The sequence below is a fragment of the Zeus faber genome, assembly GCF_960531495.2.
Source record: "Zeus faber genome assembly, chromosome: 1".
Taxonomy (NCBI): Eukaryota; Metazoa; Chordata; class Actinopteri; order Zeiformes; family Zeidae; genus Zeus; species Zeus faber.
The window spans coordinates 18,194,553-18,212,108 of record NC_137193.1 but is presented as its reverse complement, the minus strand read 5'-3'; the positions used below and the strand labels follow the sequence as shown (position 1 = coordinate 18,212,108).

Genomic DNA, 17,556 nt, shown 5'->3' with positions numbered 1-17,556 from the left:
TCAATGCCTATGTTATTATATACTGTACATATTTGTCCAGAAATATCCCAATTTTATTTATATGAACACCCACAGACTTATGTGTGTGTGTGTACCTTGCTGGTGTAGGCTTGGTTTGCTGCTGCAGGCTGGGAGTAGTACTGGGTGACGGCCTGCATGTAGGAGCTGTAATCCCCATAGGACGACACTGATGAGGTCTGGAACACAGCAAGGGCTATGTTACAGTACACACACACACACACACACACACATACCATACTACTATGGGATTGTGTACGTGTGTTACCTGTGTGTGCTCCTTGCTGTAGTCGGCGGCGATGCTGTCCTGAGTGGTGGCAGCGCTGTAACTCTGGACTTGTGCTTGGTACTGCTGGTACCACTGCTGCATGGCCTCCTACACACACACACACACACACACACACACACACACACATTATACAAAAGGATATGGCTTCAAACTGTATCAGATATCGGTCTCATCCTTCATTTTTTTCCGATGTATCTTCCTTTCTTTCTTCCTTCCTTCCCATAACAGTCACTCCATGCCGACAGCTTGGCTTTCTCTGGCTCTTCTTCTTTCCTTACTTTCTATTTATTCTCCTCCCTCCCTCTCTCCCATTCTTCCCTTCCTTCCTATAACTGTGACTCCATGCACACAGCTTGCTTTCCTCTGGCTCCCTCCCTGCCTCCCACTTTCTTTCTGCCTTGCTTCCTTTTCTCCCTCCCTCCCGCCCGCCTGCCCTCCCTCTTTCTTCCTGCCTGCCTGCCTGCCTTCCTCGCTCCTGTTCTTTCCTTCCTTTAACCATAACTCGCCTGCAGCGTGCCTCTGTCTGGCTTGGCAGTCAAATTAAAACCAGACGATTTATTGGTTATCTCATTATGACTCAACTGCCCCAATGAGTCATTTGTAATTAACATTTCAAGTTGAATTTGTGGTTTGTTTTGCCGATGGCGCGCGCGCGCGCACACCCACACACACACACACACACACACACACACACACACACACACACACACACACACACAAATAACCGCTTAGTGACAGCAGGGAGGGTTGGTGTCTCGTTCTGAGAGAAAGTGTTGAGATGTGGGAAAGGAAGAGAGACAGATGGAGGCATCCACATCATGTCTTGCCAAATCCTCTCTCCCCTCCCCTTTTCTCTCCTCTTTAGCACTTGCTCCCAGGTTTTATCCCTTCCATCTCAGTCTCACCAAATTATGTTTCAACCCCCTTGTGTCACTGATCCATCCACCCATCCATCCATCATCCATTCATCCTACATGCATATATTTTCAGTAAAGCTAACATGTTGATCATATTTTTACATGAATAAAGATCCATGCATGATTGGTACTGCATGTGTATATCCTGCTATTATTTTCCTCCTATTATTTATTCGGGCTAAAAGTGTCCAGAACAGAAAAAACGCTGGAGACGGAGATATACACACACACACACACACTCACTCACTCACACACACACACACATATATATATATATATATACACACACGTATATATATATATCTTGAACTTGAACATTATAAAAAATTATAATAAGTGTGAAATTTATTAAATTTAAAAAAAAAAAAGTCAAGAAAGAATGTTACAGAGCATTAATACATACAATGTAATGAAAAAAAAAGTAAATAAATAAATAAATCTATACATTATAACTATGTATTCACTTGTAAGGCTATGTCTAAGATATAGAATTTTACAGTCTGTGTGTCTTACCTGTGTGTACACTTGGCTGTATTGACCGTAATCTGCCGAGGCCTCTGTACTGTACTGGGTTGCGGGTGCAACTGCAGCGTTGTGGGACAGAGAGCCGGAGCCCTGGGGGCCCAAGGGGGCCACCGAGCTGCTGTACATCCCAGGAGCAGGATGGCCTCCCTGGGCTTTACTCCCCACCGGCCCTAAAGGGAAGGGTAAGGGTAAGGAGGGGAAGGAATACAGTGGTGGACACAGACGGGTTGGCTATAAACTGCGGCCCGTTAATAAGGTCAATGATTGAGTAACCCACAGGTCAAGTAGCCTTGATGATTAAATATGACGTGGGTGTGATTTCAAGCATGCATATTTTTGTGTATGCAAGTGTGGATCTTTGTGTGTGTGCGTGTGTGTGCACGTGCAGTACCTTGCAGAACCATCCCCGGCATAACACTGGCCAAGTTCAGATAAGGGTTAGAGGGAAGCTTCACTTCTTTCGGAGGCTCCCCTAATAATGAGCTCTGGCAACTACCAGCCTGGAAAGACAGATGAGGGGAGACAGAGACAGATTGAGAGACAGAGAGGGAGAAATGAGACTGATCTCATTTGCAAGGCTCATAGGGGCAACTTTATTCCATTTCCTGTGCTTCTGGAAAACAGAGACATTTACGACACAGGAATAACAAGTGTCTGGTCCACAGCCGCCTCTCCTTCAGGGTTCTCGAGGCCAGTGATTCTCAACCTATTTCATATCAAGATCATGGACCCATTTCATAAGATATTGCCGCCGAGACCCGAATCTGAGAAGATTCTTTTGAATACTGAGAAAAATGATATGATTTAATGTCTACACTATAGTTACAGAGACCCCATGTTGACAAACCCTGCTCGAGGCCAATTACACAACACTACGATGATCACAAAAGGCTGTAGACGCAAAAACTTCGAGAAGAATCACATTCTGGTACTGCGATGCACACAGGAAGGTGTAAAAAAACTGCTCATTAATCACAGTTTCCCTCTAATGTCCAGTCCCAAAATGTCCCTGCTAAGATGCTCGGTGATAAAGATTGTATAAGGATCTCTTCCCATAAGCAACATAGCACTGCCGTTACTGCATCGTATCAAATACCACCAGCGTCAGATAGAGCGGTGGCCAGAGAGCTGATCGACCCAAAGGAAAACGTAAAGCAGAGGCTGAGAAGCAGAAAGGAAATGGTGGGCATCGGGTGAGAGGGTCAATTATGGGAAGTTCCCACTGGGAGGGACCTCGAGGGAACAAGGCTGGCTTTGGGGGGTCATGGGGTGTCGGCACTTAAGTGTGTGCATGTAATAATTGAGTGTTGTAACTGATAGGGCTGAATAAAGAATACATCCCTCTGGCCCCAATGTGAGAGAAATATTGGGGTGAAGAGACAGAATGCTCATGTGGCCCAGAAGTCTATCTCTCAGTCGGATGGAAAAACGACTAAACAGGCCGCAAAACGTGACAAGAAGGTGAGGAGAAACAACATGAATACCCCTTTTCCACCAACATGAACCTAGTGTCTATGTAAGCGCTGACAACAAGTAAAATATTATTATTATTATAATTATTATTACTATTATTATTTTGATTGTGGTGAAAACTGCGACAATCTGGTAGTGAATGTTGAAAACCCAGTGGGGAGCGGGCTAGCAACTTGTGTGTTCTAATTATCTAAAGAAAAAGTGCGCGCCGACTCAAAAAAATATGATATATTTTACAATATGTCCACTTGATTTGTCCACTTCAGAGCTCCACAGGCCAGATTCCGTACTGCTGAATCGGTGAAGAAAAAAAAAAAATGGTTGGTCCCAATGTTTTGCTCGGGCCCCTCTGACGTAAGCAGTTCTTGGTTCTTTTCTTTTCCAGCTTCAAAGTGGAAGCGTTTTTCCGGAACCAGTTGTCCGGTTTCAGAGCCGGTTCTTTTGGGGTCAAAATGCAAAGAACTGGTTTCAGATTAGGCACCGGCTCCAAACCGGCCCTCAAAATGCCTTGGTGGAAAAAGGGTAGCAATGGATAACTGGAACAGTGGACTGTGATTGCGCTTGCTACTGATTGGAACACTGATTTAAGATGATCGCGATCATTTTCTAACATCTTTAAGATTCCACAAACATTAATCAAAATTTGGAGGGGGGGTTACATCAATTGGTCACTTTTCCATCAGTTGGGTTGAGGCAAATAAACAGCATCAAATTTTTATGTTCCGATGTTCAAAGTGAATAAATAGCCCTTCGTCATAAGGTGGGTGTGTACTAGCATAAGCACAGTCCATAAAATGGACCGTGACAGCTCTACTGCTGATGTGTGTGTTCTCACACACCACGCTGGCCTGCTGGTAGGTGTCGTAGCTGATGTGCTGGCCCAGTGGCGGGTGACAGCCTCCGTGGACCTTGGGCGGTGGCGGAGGGCCGAGGCCCGCGTGGCCCCCGAGGGAGAAGCTCTCTCTGGGGGGCTGGGAGCCCAGGATGGTCCCGGGGGGCGCCGGCTGCCTGTCGGAGCAGGAGGAAGGGGTGGAGGAAGAGGAGGATGGAGGAGCCACAGAGATGGAGTGCACGCCGTTCTGCTCGCCACCAACAGACATGCGGTTCTGAAGGTAAGACATCACGCCTACTGTGGCATTGTGGGTAGAAACCGATACTGACTCCTGACTGAATTCTGGAGAGGAGGAGAGGGGTGAGGAGAGGAGGTGGACAAGATGTATGGCGAGAACATGAAGGAGAGGAGAGGGGCAGAGTAGAGGAGAAGAATGGAAAGGAGGTGAACAAAAATAAAGGTAAGGAAAAGAGCTGAGAGGAAGAGAAAGGTAAGTTGAGGAGAGGAAAGGACAGAAATGAGAGGAAAGGATTTGAAAGAAGAAAGGAAAGAAAAAGAGGAAATGAAAGGAAAGGATAGGAGATAATAGAAAGGGAATAAAAGAGAAAGGGAAAGGAGAGGAAGATAAATGAGAGAAAAGGATGGAGAAAATGAAATGAAATGTAATGCGAGGAGAGGAAAGGTTAAGGTATGGGAAGAACGAAAATCAAAAATGAAAGAAAATGAAATAAGACGGAATCAAACGAAAGGCGAGAAAAGGAGGAAAGCAAATAGAAGGAAACGACAGAGAGGGAAATGAAAATGAGAGCGGGAATAGAGGGGAAAACAAAACCAAAACAGCTGGGTTAGCTAAACACCCTAAAGCGTCGTCACTGAGATCTCCTGCTGGTTCCATGTGTAGGATGGAGGCCTGTATATCATTGCTCATCAGGGATATTGCACCAGCGCTGTGCTCCGCTCTCATTTCTCCAAGGTTTAATAAACATATGCGCACGCACGCACACGCACACACACTCACACACACACACACACACACACACACATACACACACACACACAGAGGAACGACGCGGCTGAGTTATTATAAATTCAATATTTGTGTGACAAATGACCACCACAACATATTACAGGCAGCCACACCAGCGGGACCAAAGCTAACAATCCCAACAGGCACATTCACAAACAAAAAGCCCGCAAAAGAAATCTAAACACAGGCGTGAGCGCTTATCCCAAACACACACACGCTCACGCACAGTTTGAGAGACATCATTTCCATTTAAAACAACACAGCTTCTCTGAGCTGGGGATTAGAATTGTAAATGCGGCGTTTTCCCAAGGGAAGTGTCGCGTCGTAACGTAGATCAGTAAAACATCCAGGAGGCGAGTGAAGAGCAAACCTAACACCCGAGATCTAAATCAACCTATTTGTTAACCTTGTGCATTAAACATTTACAGGTGCTATATTATTTCTGTTACCTGCATATGTTTACATTAACGTGTGTAATATTTTTAGTTATATGCAGACAAAATGAGTCATTCCATACATTGTTCCTATTGGTATTTGTATTTTTTGGGGGCAAGATAACGTGCCGCAGAAAATTGCTTTGTCTTATACATCTATGAAAGGATTTTACACAAGTGGGGTAAGAAGTTACATTTAAGCTGCTTAAGCTGAAAAAGGAGCTAGACGGATAGAGGGAGGTGTGTGCTCTTACGAGGTCAGGGTTAGGAGGTGTAACATTTCCTTTAACAATGAAGGTGGAGGGAGGGCCAACAGACATTGTATTCCATTGCATAATATTAAGATCATTTGATGCAAGGAGCTGGTTTCATTAAAAAACTCAAAATGTTGGATTTTAACAGTAATTGGCACTGCGTTTCCACAATATTGAAAAAAAAAAAATAAAATATATATATATATATATATATATATCACGTGTATTTTTATTCTATTTTATTTCATTGTAAATCAACACTGTATATATTTCTTGAACTGTTTTATACATCTTGTGAATTTAGTGTATGTAATCCTTCTTCCATACTTCTGTATGTCAGCTGCTGTAACGCCCAAATTTCCTTTCTGGAGGATTAATCAAGCACTAGGTTATCCTATAAGAGTGTGAACTGTTTTGAAAATAACATGTTTGGGCTGTTTTGGGGTGAGTTTCATTAACTTAATTAATTTTTTAACCAACGGAAGTGCATTACTTGACTATTTCAGTTTTGTATTTTGGCTATTAGTTTTATTGACATTTTTAAGTAAAAAATGATTTATCCTATTTTGTTTTTATTATTATTTTTATTTGCCTTTATTTTCCGACTGTTAAGCTTCTTATTTTTAAAAGATTATGGTCTGTACTGAAGGGCACCAAACCTCACCAGAAGAAATTCCTTGTATATTTAATTGTCCTGGCGAAAATAAAACTAATTCTGATTCAATTCTGATTTGCACTGACTGAAGCTACATTCACACTGTAGGTACAAGTTGCCCAGACTTTTTCCCACAGATGTAACACAGATCCATCAATTTTAGAACGGTGTGAAACAGAACTGAATATTTCCAACTCTGACCTGGGCCACCATGTGGTCCAAAATCGGTTTCATATCGAATTTGGACGTCATGTCATCACTTCCTGTTGATTCACAAAAGATCTCCACCGGAACTGTACTGTACGATTACAAAATGAAACGCCTTCCATCCTGTTGAAAATAATTAAAAAATATATTGTTTCCATACTAAAATCAATAGTTTAGGGAGACACACCGATGGGCGAATCACCCAGGAGGCCTTTCCCCAACAGCACAGGACCCGGGGGCCGGAGAGACAGAGCCTTGTGGAGCAGGAGCCTGGAAGGGTCCCCCAAGATACTGGAGACCTGCGAAGGAGTGAGGGAGGGAAAAGTAAAAATATGAATAAAAATAAGAAAACAAGTGGAATAAAAATAAGTTGAGGTTAAGAACAAGAAAGTCAAGAACAAAAAAAGAGAAGGAGAGAGTGAGAGAAACCGGAATACACTCAGCAGAGAAAGGAAGAGGGAAGGGAGGGGAGATGGAATAACCAAGAAAAGCAAACAAAGGCGTGATGAAAAACAGAGTGAGATGAAGATAAAAAGATTATTTGAACGAGTTGAAGAAAAAGGAACAAGGGAGAGATGGAGGCAGAGAAACAAAAACATTTTTAAATGTGGTAGAGAAAGATCAAAAAAGAAGGCTCACCTATACACACAAATAATGTAGGTCTCTCACACACAGACACACACACACACCGACACAGACGCGCACACACACACACACACCGACACAGACGCGCACACACACACACACACACACACACACACACACACACACACACACACACACACACACACACACACACACACACACACACACACACACACACACACACACACACACCACTCCCTCCAAAATGAAAAGTCAGAGTGAATACACCTGGTAAGTGAGGACCCATATTCTTGGTGCATTTCTAAACCCCCATAAGATTGTCAATTCAAATATCGTAAAAGAACACATAAGCACGCAAACACACATTATTGTACTGGTATCAAAGTGAGATCCAAGTAAATACAACTGTTACTGGGGACACATTGTTCCGGTTCTCACAAGTATAGTAAAACACACACACTGTCTCACATTGCTGATGCGCTTGTCTTTGATGTGCAGGAGCTGCTGCTGGGCCAGCTGCATGTGCAGGAGGTTCTGTAGCACCAGTCCATTTCCCAGCATTGTACGCTGAAAGGAACGAGGGCACAACACTTGTTAGGATGTGGACACGGGCGCGCACGCGCACACGCACACACACACACACACAACTTGCAGTGACCTGGTGTGCCTTTCCCAGTGTGAGCAGGGCTGAGGTAATGGGAGGTCGGAGGAATGGCAGGCTGTGGTGACGACTATACTTTCCTAAAAACAACACAAAATAGGACACACCCATATTTACACACGGTGACCATCAATAACATGCATAATAAAATAAATATTTTCAATAACATTTAACTCATATAAAATCAGTTTGAACCGTTTATACAATTAAACTCAAATTACAATAAGAAGCACTGGCACTCTGTCGAGTGTCTTTTATGGCATAGTACGCACACATTTATTTAACACATCTAAAATGAAAATAGTATTTTAGAAAAAAATAAATAGATTTAATAATTTTTAAATCCCTCAACTGAATTTGTTACTGTGTTTTTGTCTGTCTTTAAAAAAAATTCCAGGACAGATCAGGCCCTGTCGCTTTAAGAGATTGCATTGTGGGTAATGTAGAAGCCCTGTTGCCGTACGGCTGAAGGAGGATGCGTATGACTGAGAGAATGCTGATGAGAGCCGATACACTTGTTGAATGTACTTTATCCTAAAAGATAGAATGTGGATACCTAATACCTTTCCTAAAATACATGCAGGTCCAAAGAGTACTGCCTCACTTTGTCTCTGAGGAAGGAAATCTTTCGTGGTTAGAAGTAGGTTTGCCATGGTTACCAGTGTTACACGGGGTTTGGACATACACCAATTACATTACTTGCAGACTGACCCCACCATCATTTTGCCCTTTTTCTTATAAAAATGAAACCCATTTAGTTCATTTTTGCGTATCAGCGCCCACGTTCAAATAAATAATATAATTTAATTTCTAAGCGTCATCAATACTTTAGTAGAAGGCATGCTTTGGTGATGTACAAAAAAATGTAATAAATTAATATAATATTAATAAAATAATGTAATATTATTTAGATTTTAAGGTCATGATTCATTTAAAACATATACATTATTTTTTTTTTTTTTTCATGCACTGACAGCTATGCCTTTGTTAAGCCCCTTTCCCACATAGTTTCCTGTAAATTCCTTTTCACACATGGCATGATAATGCCACCGGATTAGATGGGGCAAGGGACAGTCCTGCAGAAGTTACCCGGTGCTGTCCCGGTCTGCTGCCCCCCACGCCAGATAGCGACAGACGGAGCAGCAGTGCACACAGCTCATTCACTTGTGTGCACAAAAAGGATGCATGTGGACTTAGGACACAAATAAAAATAAATATGCCTATGAAATGAATCCTGAAATAAATAAATGCAATTGATATATGAATAAATGTAAATATAAGCATATAATGAGTAAAAAATACCCCCGAAGGACTGGACAGAGACGCGCCCAAGCCCCCACGTGTCTGGGCAGAGGTGGGATCTTTCATTCTGATTCTTTCATCACTTTCATTGCGCCGCGGGGTTTCATGAGACCCTCCGAATTTTATGAGAAGTTGCCATTTCCAAGCAGGCAACATGAGAAAACGAAAGTCCTCCACCGCAAACGTGGACCTGCGCCTGCGGACACTTGCTCTCCCTCCCATTTGGAAAACCGTACAGTTCGTTTTTTATTTTATTTTGAACATTTTGAATAAGCTATTTTGGAAAACAGTAAAGTTTTAAGAACCTTTAGATTAGGCCTTTACAAAAAAAACAAAAACATTTTAGATTTTACTGTTGACACAGAGAACAGTAGTCGGTCGTTTAGTCGGCACATTTTAACATCCTATAAATGGACTGTAAATTCCAATGAAAAAAGGCCGTAATTATTTTTTTCTTGCGGGGGACAGAGCCTCCCCGAGGTCCACTGGTGGGCGAGTGCAGTGTGCGTGAGGGACGCAGCGCGGCGGACCCTCCCCGGAGCCGAATGCAGCAAAATTTCATGAAAGTCCGTTCGGAGCCGGCGAGCCGCCGTCGACTCCGCACCGCCCAGCCCACACTGCATTTGTTTACTGGGAGATCTTGACCACCCCAATATGGCGACCATGTCGGACAATATAACCCACAAAAATATGGGGAGAATGACGAACCTGCTTGTGATTTCGAGGTCCAAAATCAAACGCCCGTTTAGATCAATTTTTCGAATTTTTCCGATTTTCGAATCGTGACACCCCTAACAGATATTGAGTGTCATCGACTCAAAAATGTCCAGTGTTGCCGGTAACATCAGTGTTCTCATGAGTTTATTAAGTGGTGGGAAAAATTCCACACCATGGCATCCGTAGTTGGAAGTTTCCAACAAGGTTCCATTCAAATGGACTACACACAAATGTCAAATTTTAAATGTAGGGCTAAAACCCCAGCAGGGATGAATATGTCATAGTAGGCCTTTCTCTGCAATCTCTGCCAGCTTGCTATCGACACTGACAATCCTTCATGGTTATTTAATATTCTCCAAGATTCAATTTCATCTTCTCTAAAATTAAATGTCCACAGACAAATATTGACTAAATTGAAGGTTTAGTTAAGCAATGTAAAGTTATAGAACATTTGAAATTTTACTTACTGCTACTCGTGGCTTCTAAATCTGATGTCCCCACGATCTGCCTTTACAGAGAGATCGTTAGTATCGTGCTGCAGTGCACATTTTATCAATTGCAGTTTAGGGCTCATACACGCATCCAAAGTTGTTTTCTCAGCCAAATCTTAAATCACAGTATTTGCTAGTCCGTGATTAGTAAATCAGGAATTAATTGGGAGAAGAAAAGAAAAAAACACAGCCCGGAGCACGAGAATGGTGGTAAGAGGGGGGGGGGGGGTTTCGTTCAAATAGTAAACAGAAATAAAAAATGATAATCAAAAATAAAACACCCTCCGGTATTTTTATTAGTTTTGTTTGGAGAAACGGGGAACGCTCCCGCGCAGCGGAGTGGATCGTGACAAATCGGCACAGCCGGTTTTCTTTTTTTTTGTATATTAATACAAGACAGAATAATAGGATGATCCTACAACGTATTTGATGCAGAAACGTCTCATTTGGATAATAACATTAAGCGCCATGCATGGTGAGACTTTGGATGTTGCACTGGTCGCCTGAATTTTTTTTTTTTGCCATATTGCCCACCCCTACCTTCAATGTAGTTCTTCGGAACCCAAATATGGGCCCATATTATTGGCCTACCGGTATATCGGTCAGACCCTCCTATGGAGATCTAAAGCATGAAAAAAATGGTCTCAGAGAATCCTACCTCGGAGGAGGATGCCAGTTACGACGCTGCTTTCATAACTGTATTTTTTAAGAAGAGCACCCGCCCCCACCCGACCAACCCTTAGTCAAAGTCTCCTCTCTCGCATTTTCTTCTTCAGATTCTCTTTCTCCCTCTATTCGTGCGTGCTAGTTCTTCCCCAGCTTGCGAGGCCTCCTCATAATAAATGCATGCGTCAATGCTAATGGTAGCTTCCTCCAGGATAGGTATTCAAAGTTCAACATTTAATCAATCCTAATTTTAGACTTTAATTGTGCATGCTCTTTTCCTTAAAAGTGCCCCCCCCCACCAGCTCCACCTCCTTGATCCTTCCTGTTCTCATTTGTTCCACTAATGCCACACGGTCTCATTTTAATACCTGATTAGACATTCATCAAATAATGAGAGTCTGTCAGGAGAGTGTCCCACCAGTGCCACCCGCAAGCAGCAGCGTGAAAAGACTCCATAATACGATTCATTCATCAAAAAACGGAATCAGACGCCAAACAATGTTCCTCGATATATGGTTTATAAGTAACATCATAGCTCTTCCAGCGCAAAAACTCTTGACAGATTACAGTGTTATGTTTCTGTGTGAGGTGTTTTTTTTTTGTTTTTTTTATAAATAAAGGCGGAACATTAACAGCAGCCAGGCATGAATGCAATTCTCAAAGCAATCATTAATGTAAACACCAAAATATCATTTAGTCAAAATAGAACAAAGCTTGTGGATTCTCTTGATGTTATGTACTGGTGAAAAGAAAACATATTGAGGAGTTGTCTCCCAAACTGCAGAATGCTGTGACCAGTACAAGCTTTAGAAACAGCTCTGCCACAACTATTAAAAAACAATTAAATATTAAATATGCTGCTAGTTATTTTATGTTATCTGCGATGCAGATACAGTACTAAGCTCTAATTGCTGAGACGATGGGCTACGAACAGCCGAGAAGGTGATAATTTAACGCCAAAGAGATTTGTGGCTGTAAGAATGCCTGTGTGTGTGTGTACTGTATGTATGTGTGTACAGGATGTGTATGTGTGTGTTATCCTACCTCTCTTGCCCGTGTGGTATGGTCTCATTAGCACTTGCAGGGCAGCAGGATTGGTCATGCTGGTTAAGAGCTGTGCCAGGTTGGGCTCGGGCAGGAGGCCTTTCTTACTAGTCAACATCTGCTAGAGAGAGAGAGAGACAGACACACACACACACACACACACACACACACACACACACACACACACACACACACACACACACACACACACACACACACACACACACACACACACACACACACACACACACACACACACACACACGTTATCCTTTGCATGTGCGCTTGATGGCATTGCTCACATAATGAAGCCTTTACTGTATATGCATTTTTGCATTTGCAAAAGTTGCCTTGCATTACCTCTTATCAGCAAGGAACCTCTCTCAATTGAAAGAAATTATATGATCAATCTCCCCAAACAGAAATAATTATCCCCTATTATAACCAGTGTTTATCAAATCCAACCCAATTAAATAAAACTGGTAGAACCAAACCAGAATGACTGAATTTTGTTTCTTCTGAACTAACCTCCTCCCACTTCTAGCCCCCCCAATCCCTGTATATACACTAATCAGCCACAACATAAAAACCACTGACGTGAAGTGAATAACATTGATCATCTGGTTCCAATGGCACCTGTCAAGTGGTGAGATATAATAGGCAGCAAGTGAACAGTCAGTTCTTGAGGTTGATGTGTTGGAAGCCGGAATAATGGGCAAGCGTAAGGATCTGAGTGACTTTGACAAGGGACAAATTGGGCCAGATGACTGGGTGGCTAGCCGCAGACCGGTCAGAGTGCCCATGTTGACCCCTGTCCACTGCCGAAAGTACCTACAATTGGCATGTGAGCGTCAGAACTGGACGATGGAGCAATGAAAGAAGGTGCCTGGTCTGATGAATCATGTTTTCTTCTACATCATGTGGATGACCGGGTGTGTGCGTCGTTACCTGGGGAAGAGATGGCACCAGGATGCACCATGGGAAGAAGGCAAGCCAGCCAAGGCAGTGTGATGCTCTGGGCAATGCTCTGCTGGGAAACCTTGGGTCCTGGCATTCATGTGGATGTTACTTTGACACGTACCACCACGTACTATTGTTGCAGACCACATACACACCTTCATGGCAATGGGGTTCCCCGATGGCTGTAGCCTGCCACAGTGCAAAAAATATTCAGGAACGGTTTGAGGAACATGACAAAGAGTCCAAGGTGTTGACTTGGCCTCCAAATCCCCCAGATCTCAATCCGATCAGGATTGAATAATGGCTTTAATTTACATAGCACCTTTCATCTGAGTCTTGTGACAGATTTGAGAAGCAGCGAAATACACGCTACCATGCTCTCATGATCCGGAGGATCCACCTCAACACATTTACCCTAACATATATGTCTTTTGATGGTGGGAAGAAACCGGAGAACATGCAAACTCCACACAAAAAGGACCCGGGACGGCCAGGGTACAAACCCATGACCTTGTTGCTGTGAGGCAACAACAGTGCCAACCACTGAGCCACCGTGCCGTCACTCTGTCAAACTGCAGCTAGACACAGGCTGAACAAGTTGAACTGAGTCAAAATGCTCGACTCACTGAGTCAGAGCCAAACTTTTTATCACAGCGCTTTGTTTATTCAACCAATGGAATGAATGTATTTAAATTAAGGGGCTAAAATGTTTTAGCCCCAATGGGCAGCGTGTCACTCTGTAATTGATGTAATTTATGCAACACGTGGCGCTGTAATAGGTTGACTTAGCAGACTGATACTCAGAGCTTGGGGCTCGTGAGGAATTAGACCTTCCTGCCCCAACCTGACATTACTCATGCTATTTCACCAAAATAGAATATGAGGACATATGTACTCTACAAGGGTATTTATTTGAAACTTATTTTCCTCATCTTTTTCTCAAAAATATGGGGAGGGCATAGCCCTGTTAGCCCATTTATACCAGACGCCCCTGTATGTATAAACTATTTATACACTATACTGTATATACATTGACTTGAGCTCAAGTCAATCTTGTTTCAGCCTCCCTGTCACATCCTGGCGACAGCATATCAGGGACGTGGATGAAGGGCGGGGGCCGACTGTTTTGACTGCAGATTGACGTATGGGTGTATCTGAGTGTGTGTGTGTTCGACCAACAAGGCCAAGTCATGACTGACAGGGAGAAGGAGCGGAGGGCAATTTTTCTTTTTCGCTTTTTTCTCCTGGAGAAAAATGTCAGCACGCATCAGTCTATTTGGCTGCTTGCACCAAACTCAGCCACACACACACACACACACACCATGCTAGTCCAGTGAAGGAGGGGGAGTGAAAAGAGAGGAGTAAGGAGACGGAGGAGTTTGTTTTGTTTCTAGTTTAGTCAGTTTTTTGGATTTGTTTTTAACGCTAACGGTCTGTTGTGAAACGCACCAAATCTCATCAGAACAAATTCCTAGTATACTGTATGTAAATGTACCTGGCAAAATAAAATGATTCTGAATAATAATAATAATTGAGTGGAGAAGACAATGGTTTTATGCGGTAAGAATTGGCAGCGTGCTTTCATGGTGAGGCTTCAAACAGCGCTCCAAGGCTACTCATGTCTCTCACCTGGCATTGGCAGGGCCACTGCTCTTCCCTTCTCTCTTTTGAAATCTCCTGTCATCTGTGCTCCCTCTCTCACTGCTTCCTTTTCTCCTGAGCTCGCCTCTCTCCCTTTTCTCTTCCTTCCTTCATCTTGACTCTCGCAGTGTACAATAATGACAGTATGAGGATAGTGGAAGCTTCTTTTTTTTTTTTTTTTACAATTCTGTTGCTGTGTTATAGTTGTGGCTACACTACTTATTGATCATTTAGACTATTGGAGCCTGGACATTTCTGCTCTGGCACAGACATGGAACCAACACTTTCACAATGCTTGTTTTTTTTTTTTAATTCCTTTTAAATCATTAATAAAGTGACACTTTGATCTCATGGTATCAGACCTGCCAACACTGGGAAAATATTTTGAATGCCACAACAGTGGAACAGGGAGTCTCCGTGGCGTTTGAGTTACTGCAGCTAAATGACTCCATCAGTTATTCACAGCGTAGCCGTCTCATAACGAGCTACTATGGCTATCTATATAGTCCAGTATACAAATTCATCTCATTAGGATATACCCCTTGAAATGCAGCATCTAGTAAAGTTACCAAACATGTTTACCAACATGTTTAGAGATGCACAGTTTGACATTTTTTTGGCCGATTCCTATTTCAGATTTTTTCTTCAGTCTGAACTGCAGATTGTGATTATGCACACCAACCACTTTCCGATTCCCGATCTGCTGTACGATGACAAATGCATCCTGTGATCTGATCACGCTCACGTGATGGGAAGGCTGCACATACAGACTACCACTGCAATTTTCAGTTAGCACAAAAGTGAGATTGCTGATTTTGACACGGTTTATTATTGTTCATTATTTACTATGGAACAACAATAGAACATGAAACACTCACTGAGTTACAATAAAATACAATATACTCTCACCAAGTTTCAGTATAATTCAACCTGTAACTCTCACTGAGTTTTAGTAGGACCCAACATATAACTAACGTGGAAATGTCCAGTTCAAACTTCAAATGAAAGTCTCGTTCACTTTAAGTGTAAATATACATTTATATTATATTTATATGGTTCTTCGCAAATGAATTCCAATTATTACAAAATAAATTAACAAATTAAATAAATTACCGACTCTTCTCACTTTGGTTCACTGGAAGTCCTCCTTCCCTCACCGTGCATTAAACCAAGTGAAACAAATCAAACGACTCGTTTCACTGAGTGACCCGTCAAGAACCGAGTCTCAAAAGAGTCAAACTTTTCATCGACAGCAGTAGATACGGGGCCTGCACAGTGTTAGAATAGTGTCAGGCGGTAAATAAATAATTGACCTTATCTTCTTCGTTTACCTTGAAGTACCTCCAAACAGCTGACATTTTATTTATTTTGCTCTCTTTTTTTGAGCGTAAACTGCGCAACTAGTTACATTACGTTGGTATCAGTTTTCAGTATCAGAGCATATTTACGAGTACAGTACCTAAGCACAGTATCGGGCTGTAAATTTGATTGACACAGAATCTGAAAATATATCTGATACTGATCGGCCGGTGAAAGCCGACCAATTCCGGTCACCGGCCAATCGATCGGTCGGTCCAATCTGAGGGATGTGGTTTAAATACCCAATAAATGTACAGTATTGTTTTGTATTGAATGATTGATTTTGGTCATTAAAATACAATAACATATATATATATATTTTGCATAGTTTCAGCTGGCATTTAGTAGTTGGTAAACAAAATGTGTGCAGGTTGGCAGGTCTGCAGTATGATGCATGCACACAACTTGCCAATATGCGTTGAATGGTATGACTGTAGATTTCCCAAGCCTGATCAATGTCAATGTGTCTTCTCTGTATATACTTCATACTGTATATGTGTGTATACATGTCTGTATGTGAGCATGTCTATGTGCATATTATTTTGCAATGCAGGGCTGGGAACGTGGTTTATTTCTGGCAGAGGGAAACAGTGCAGAAGAGTCTGTTCAGTCTAAAGAACTGTAATCATCCTGTCAGTGGCTCCCTGCCACCTCAATACTCTGTAGGAGGGACATAAATAGTTAGGGACGTAATAAAAAAGGAGGGACGTAATAGTTCACCTAATGAGACTGGCAGTTTCGCCTACCACATGCCACAGAGACACGAGGACGGGGTAGAAAACACAAGTTTATTGTAGAGGGGGGGCTAGTTGGAACAAGCCCCGGAGCGGATGGACAGCATGTCCTGACAAAGGCTCCTCTCCTGAGTGTGTGTGGGGAGGGAGGTTTTACCAGTTGCCCGTTAGACCAACCAACAAGCGACAGGTATGCCGCCACACTGATGTTGGGCCCCAATTACCTAGACCTAGGACAGGTGCAGCTATTCAAACCACACCACCCCCACACCACATACCCGGCACCAAACAAAGGCCATGGAGAATCCCCACCCCACCCACCCACCCACCCTGTTGCTGCGTCCCTTCCCCGTGCCGGAGAGTCACTGTTCAGGCGCCAGTGTGGCAGTTCTGCCTAACACATGCCATCTGAGTGGTGTTTTCAGGGTCCTCCATCACAGAGACAGACGATGGGGTTTGAGAGACAAGTTTATTGTAGAGAGTGGGCTAGGTGGAAAAAGCCCGGAGCAGATGGACACATGTCATGACAAGGGCTCCTCTCCTGAGTGGGTGTGGGGATGGGGGTCTTACCTGTTGCTCATTAGACCAACCAATGAGCAACAGGTGTACAGCCACCTTGATCCTGGGCCCCAATTACCTAGACCCAGGACAGGTGTGGCTGCTCAAACTACACCACCCCCACACCACAGAGCCCTTGTTCACTCAATATGCTCACAAATGTGAAGTCAGACGCAAAGGGAATAT

At 42.9% G+C, this 17,556-nt stretch overlaps 1 protein-coding gene across 1 annotated transcript in view; it reads right to left on the bottom strand.

Annotated features, from left to right (window-relative positions):
* raver2 (ribonucleoprotein, PTB-binding 2) overlaps positions 1 to 17,556 on the bottom strand; it is a gene marked incomplete at both ends in the record, with an annotated part of 84,756 nt that overhangs the window by 1,607 nt on the left and 65,593 nt on the right. The window contains 9 exons of the mRNA XM_080011491.1: positions 96 to 197; positions 287 to 394; positions 1,738 to 1,919; positions 2,141 to 2,249; positions 4,062 to 4,396; positions 6,819 to 6,930; positions 7,706 to 7,804; positions 7,896 to 7,978; positions 12,119 to 12,236. Of these exons, the coding sequence (XP_079867617.1) occupies positions 96 to 197; positions 287 to 394; positions 1,738 to 1,919; positions 2,141 to 2,249; positions 4,062 to 4,396; positions 6,819 to 6,930; positions 7,706 to 7,804; positions 7,896 to 7,978; positions 12,119 to 12,236 (1,248 nt within the window). The remainder of the gene's footprint in view (positions 1 to 95; positions 198 to 286; positions 395 to 1,737; positions 1,920 to 2,140; positions 2,250 to 4,061; positions 4,397 to 6,818; positions 6,931 to 7,705; positions 7,805 to 7,895; positions 7,979 to 12,118; positions 12,237 to 17,556) is intronic.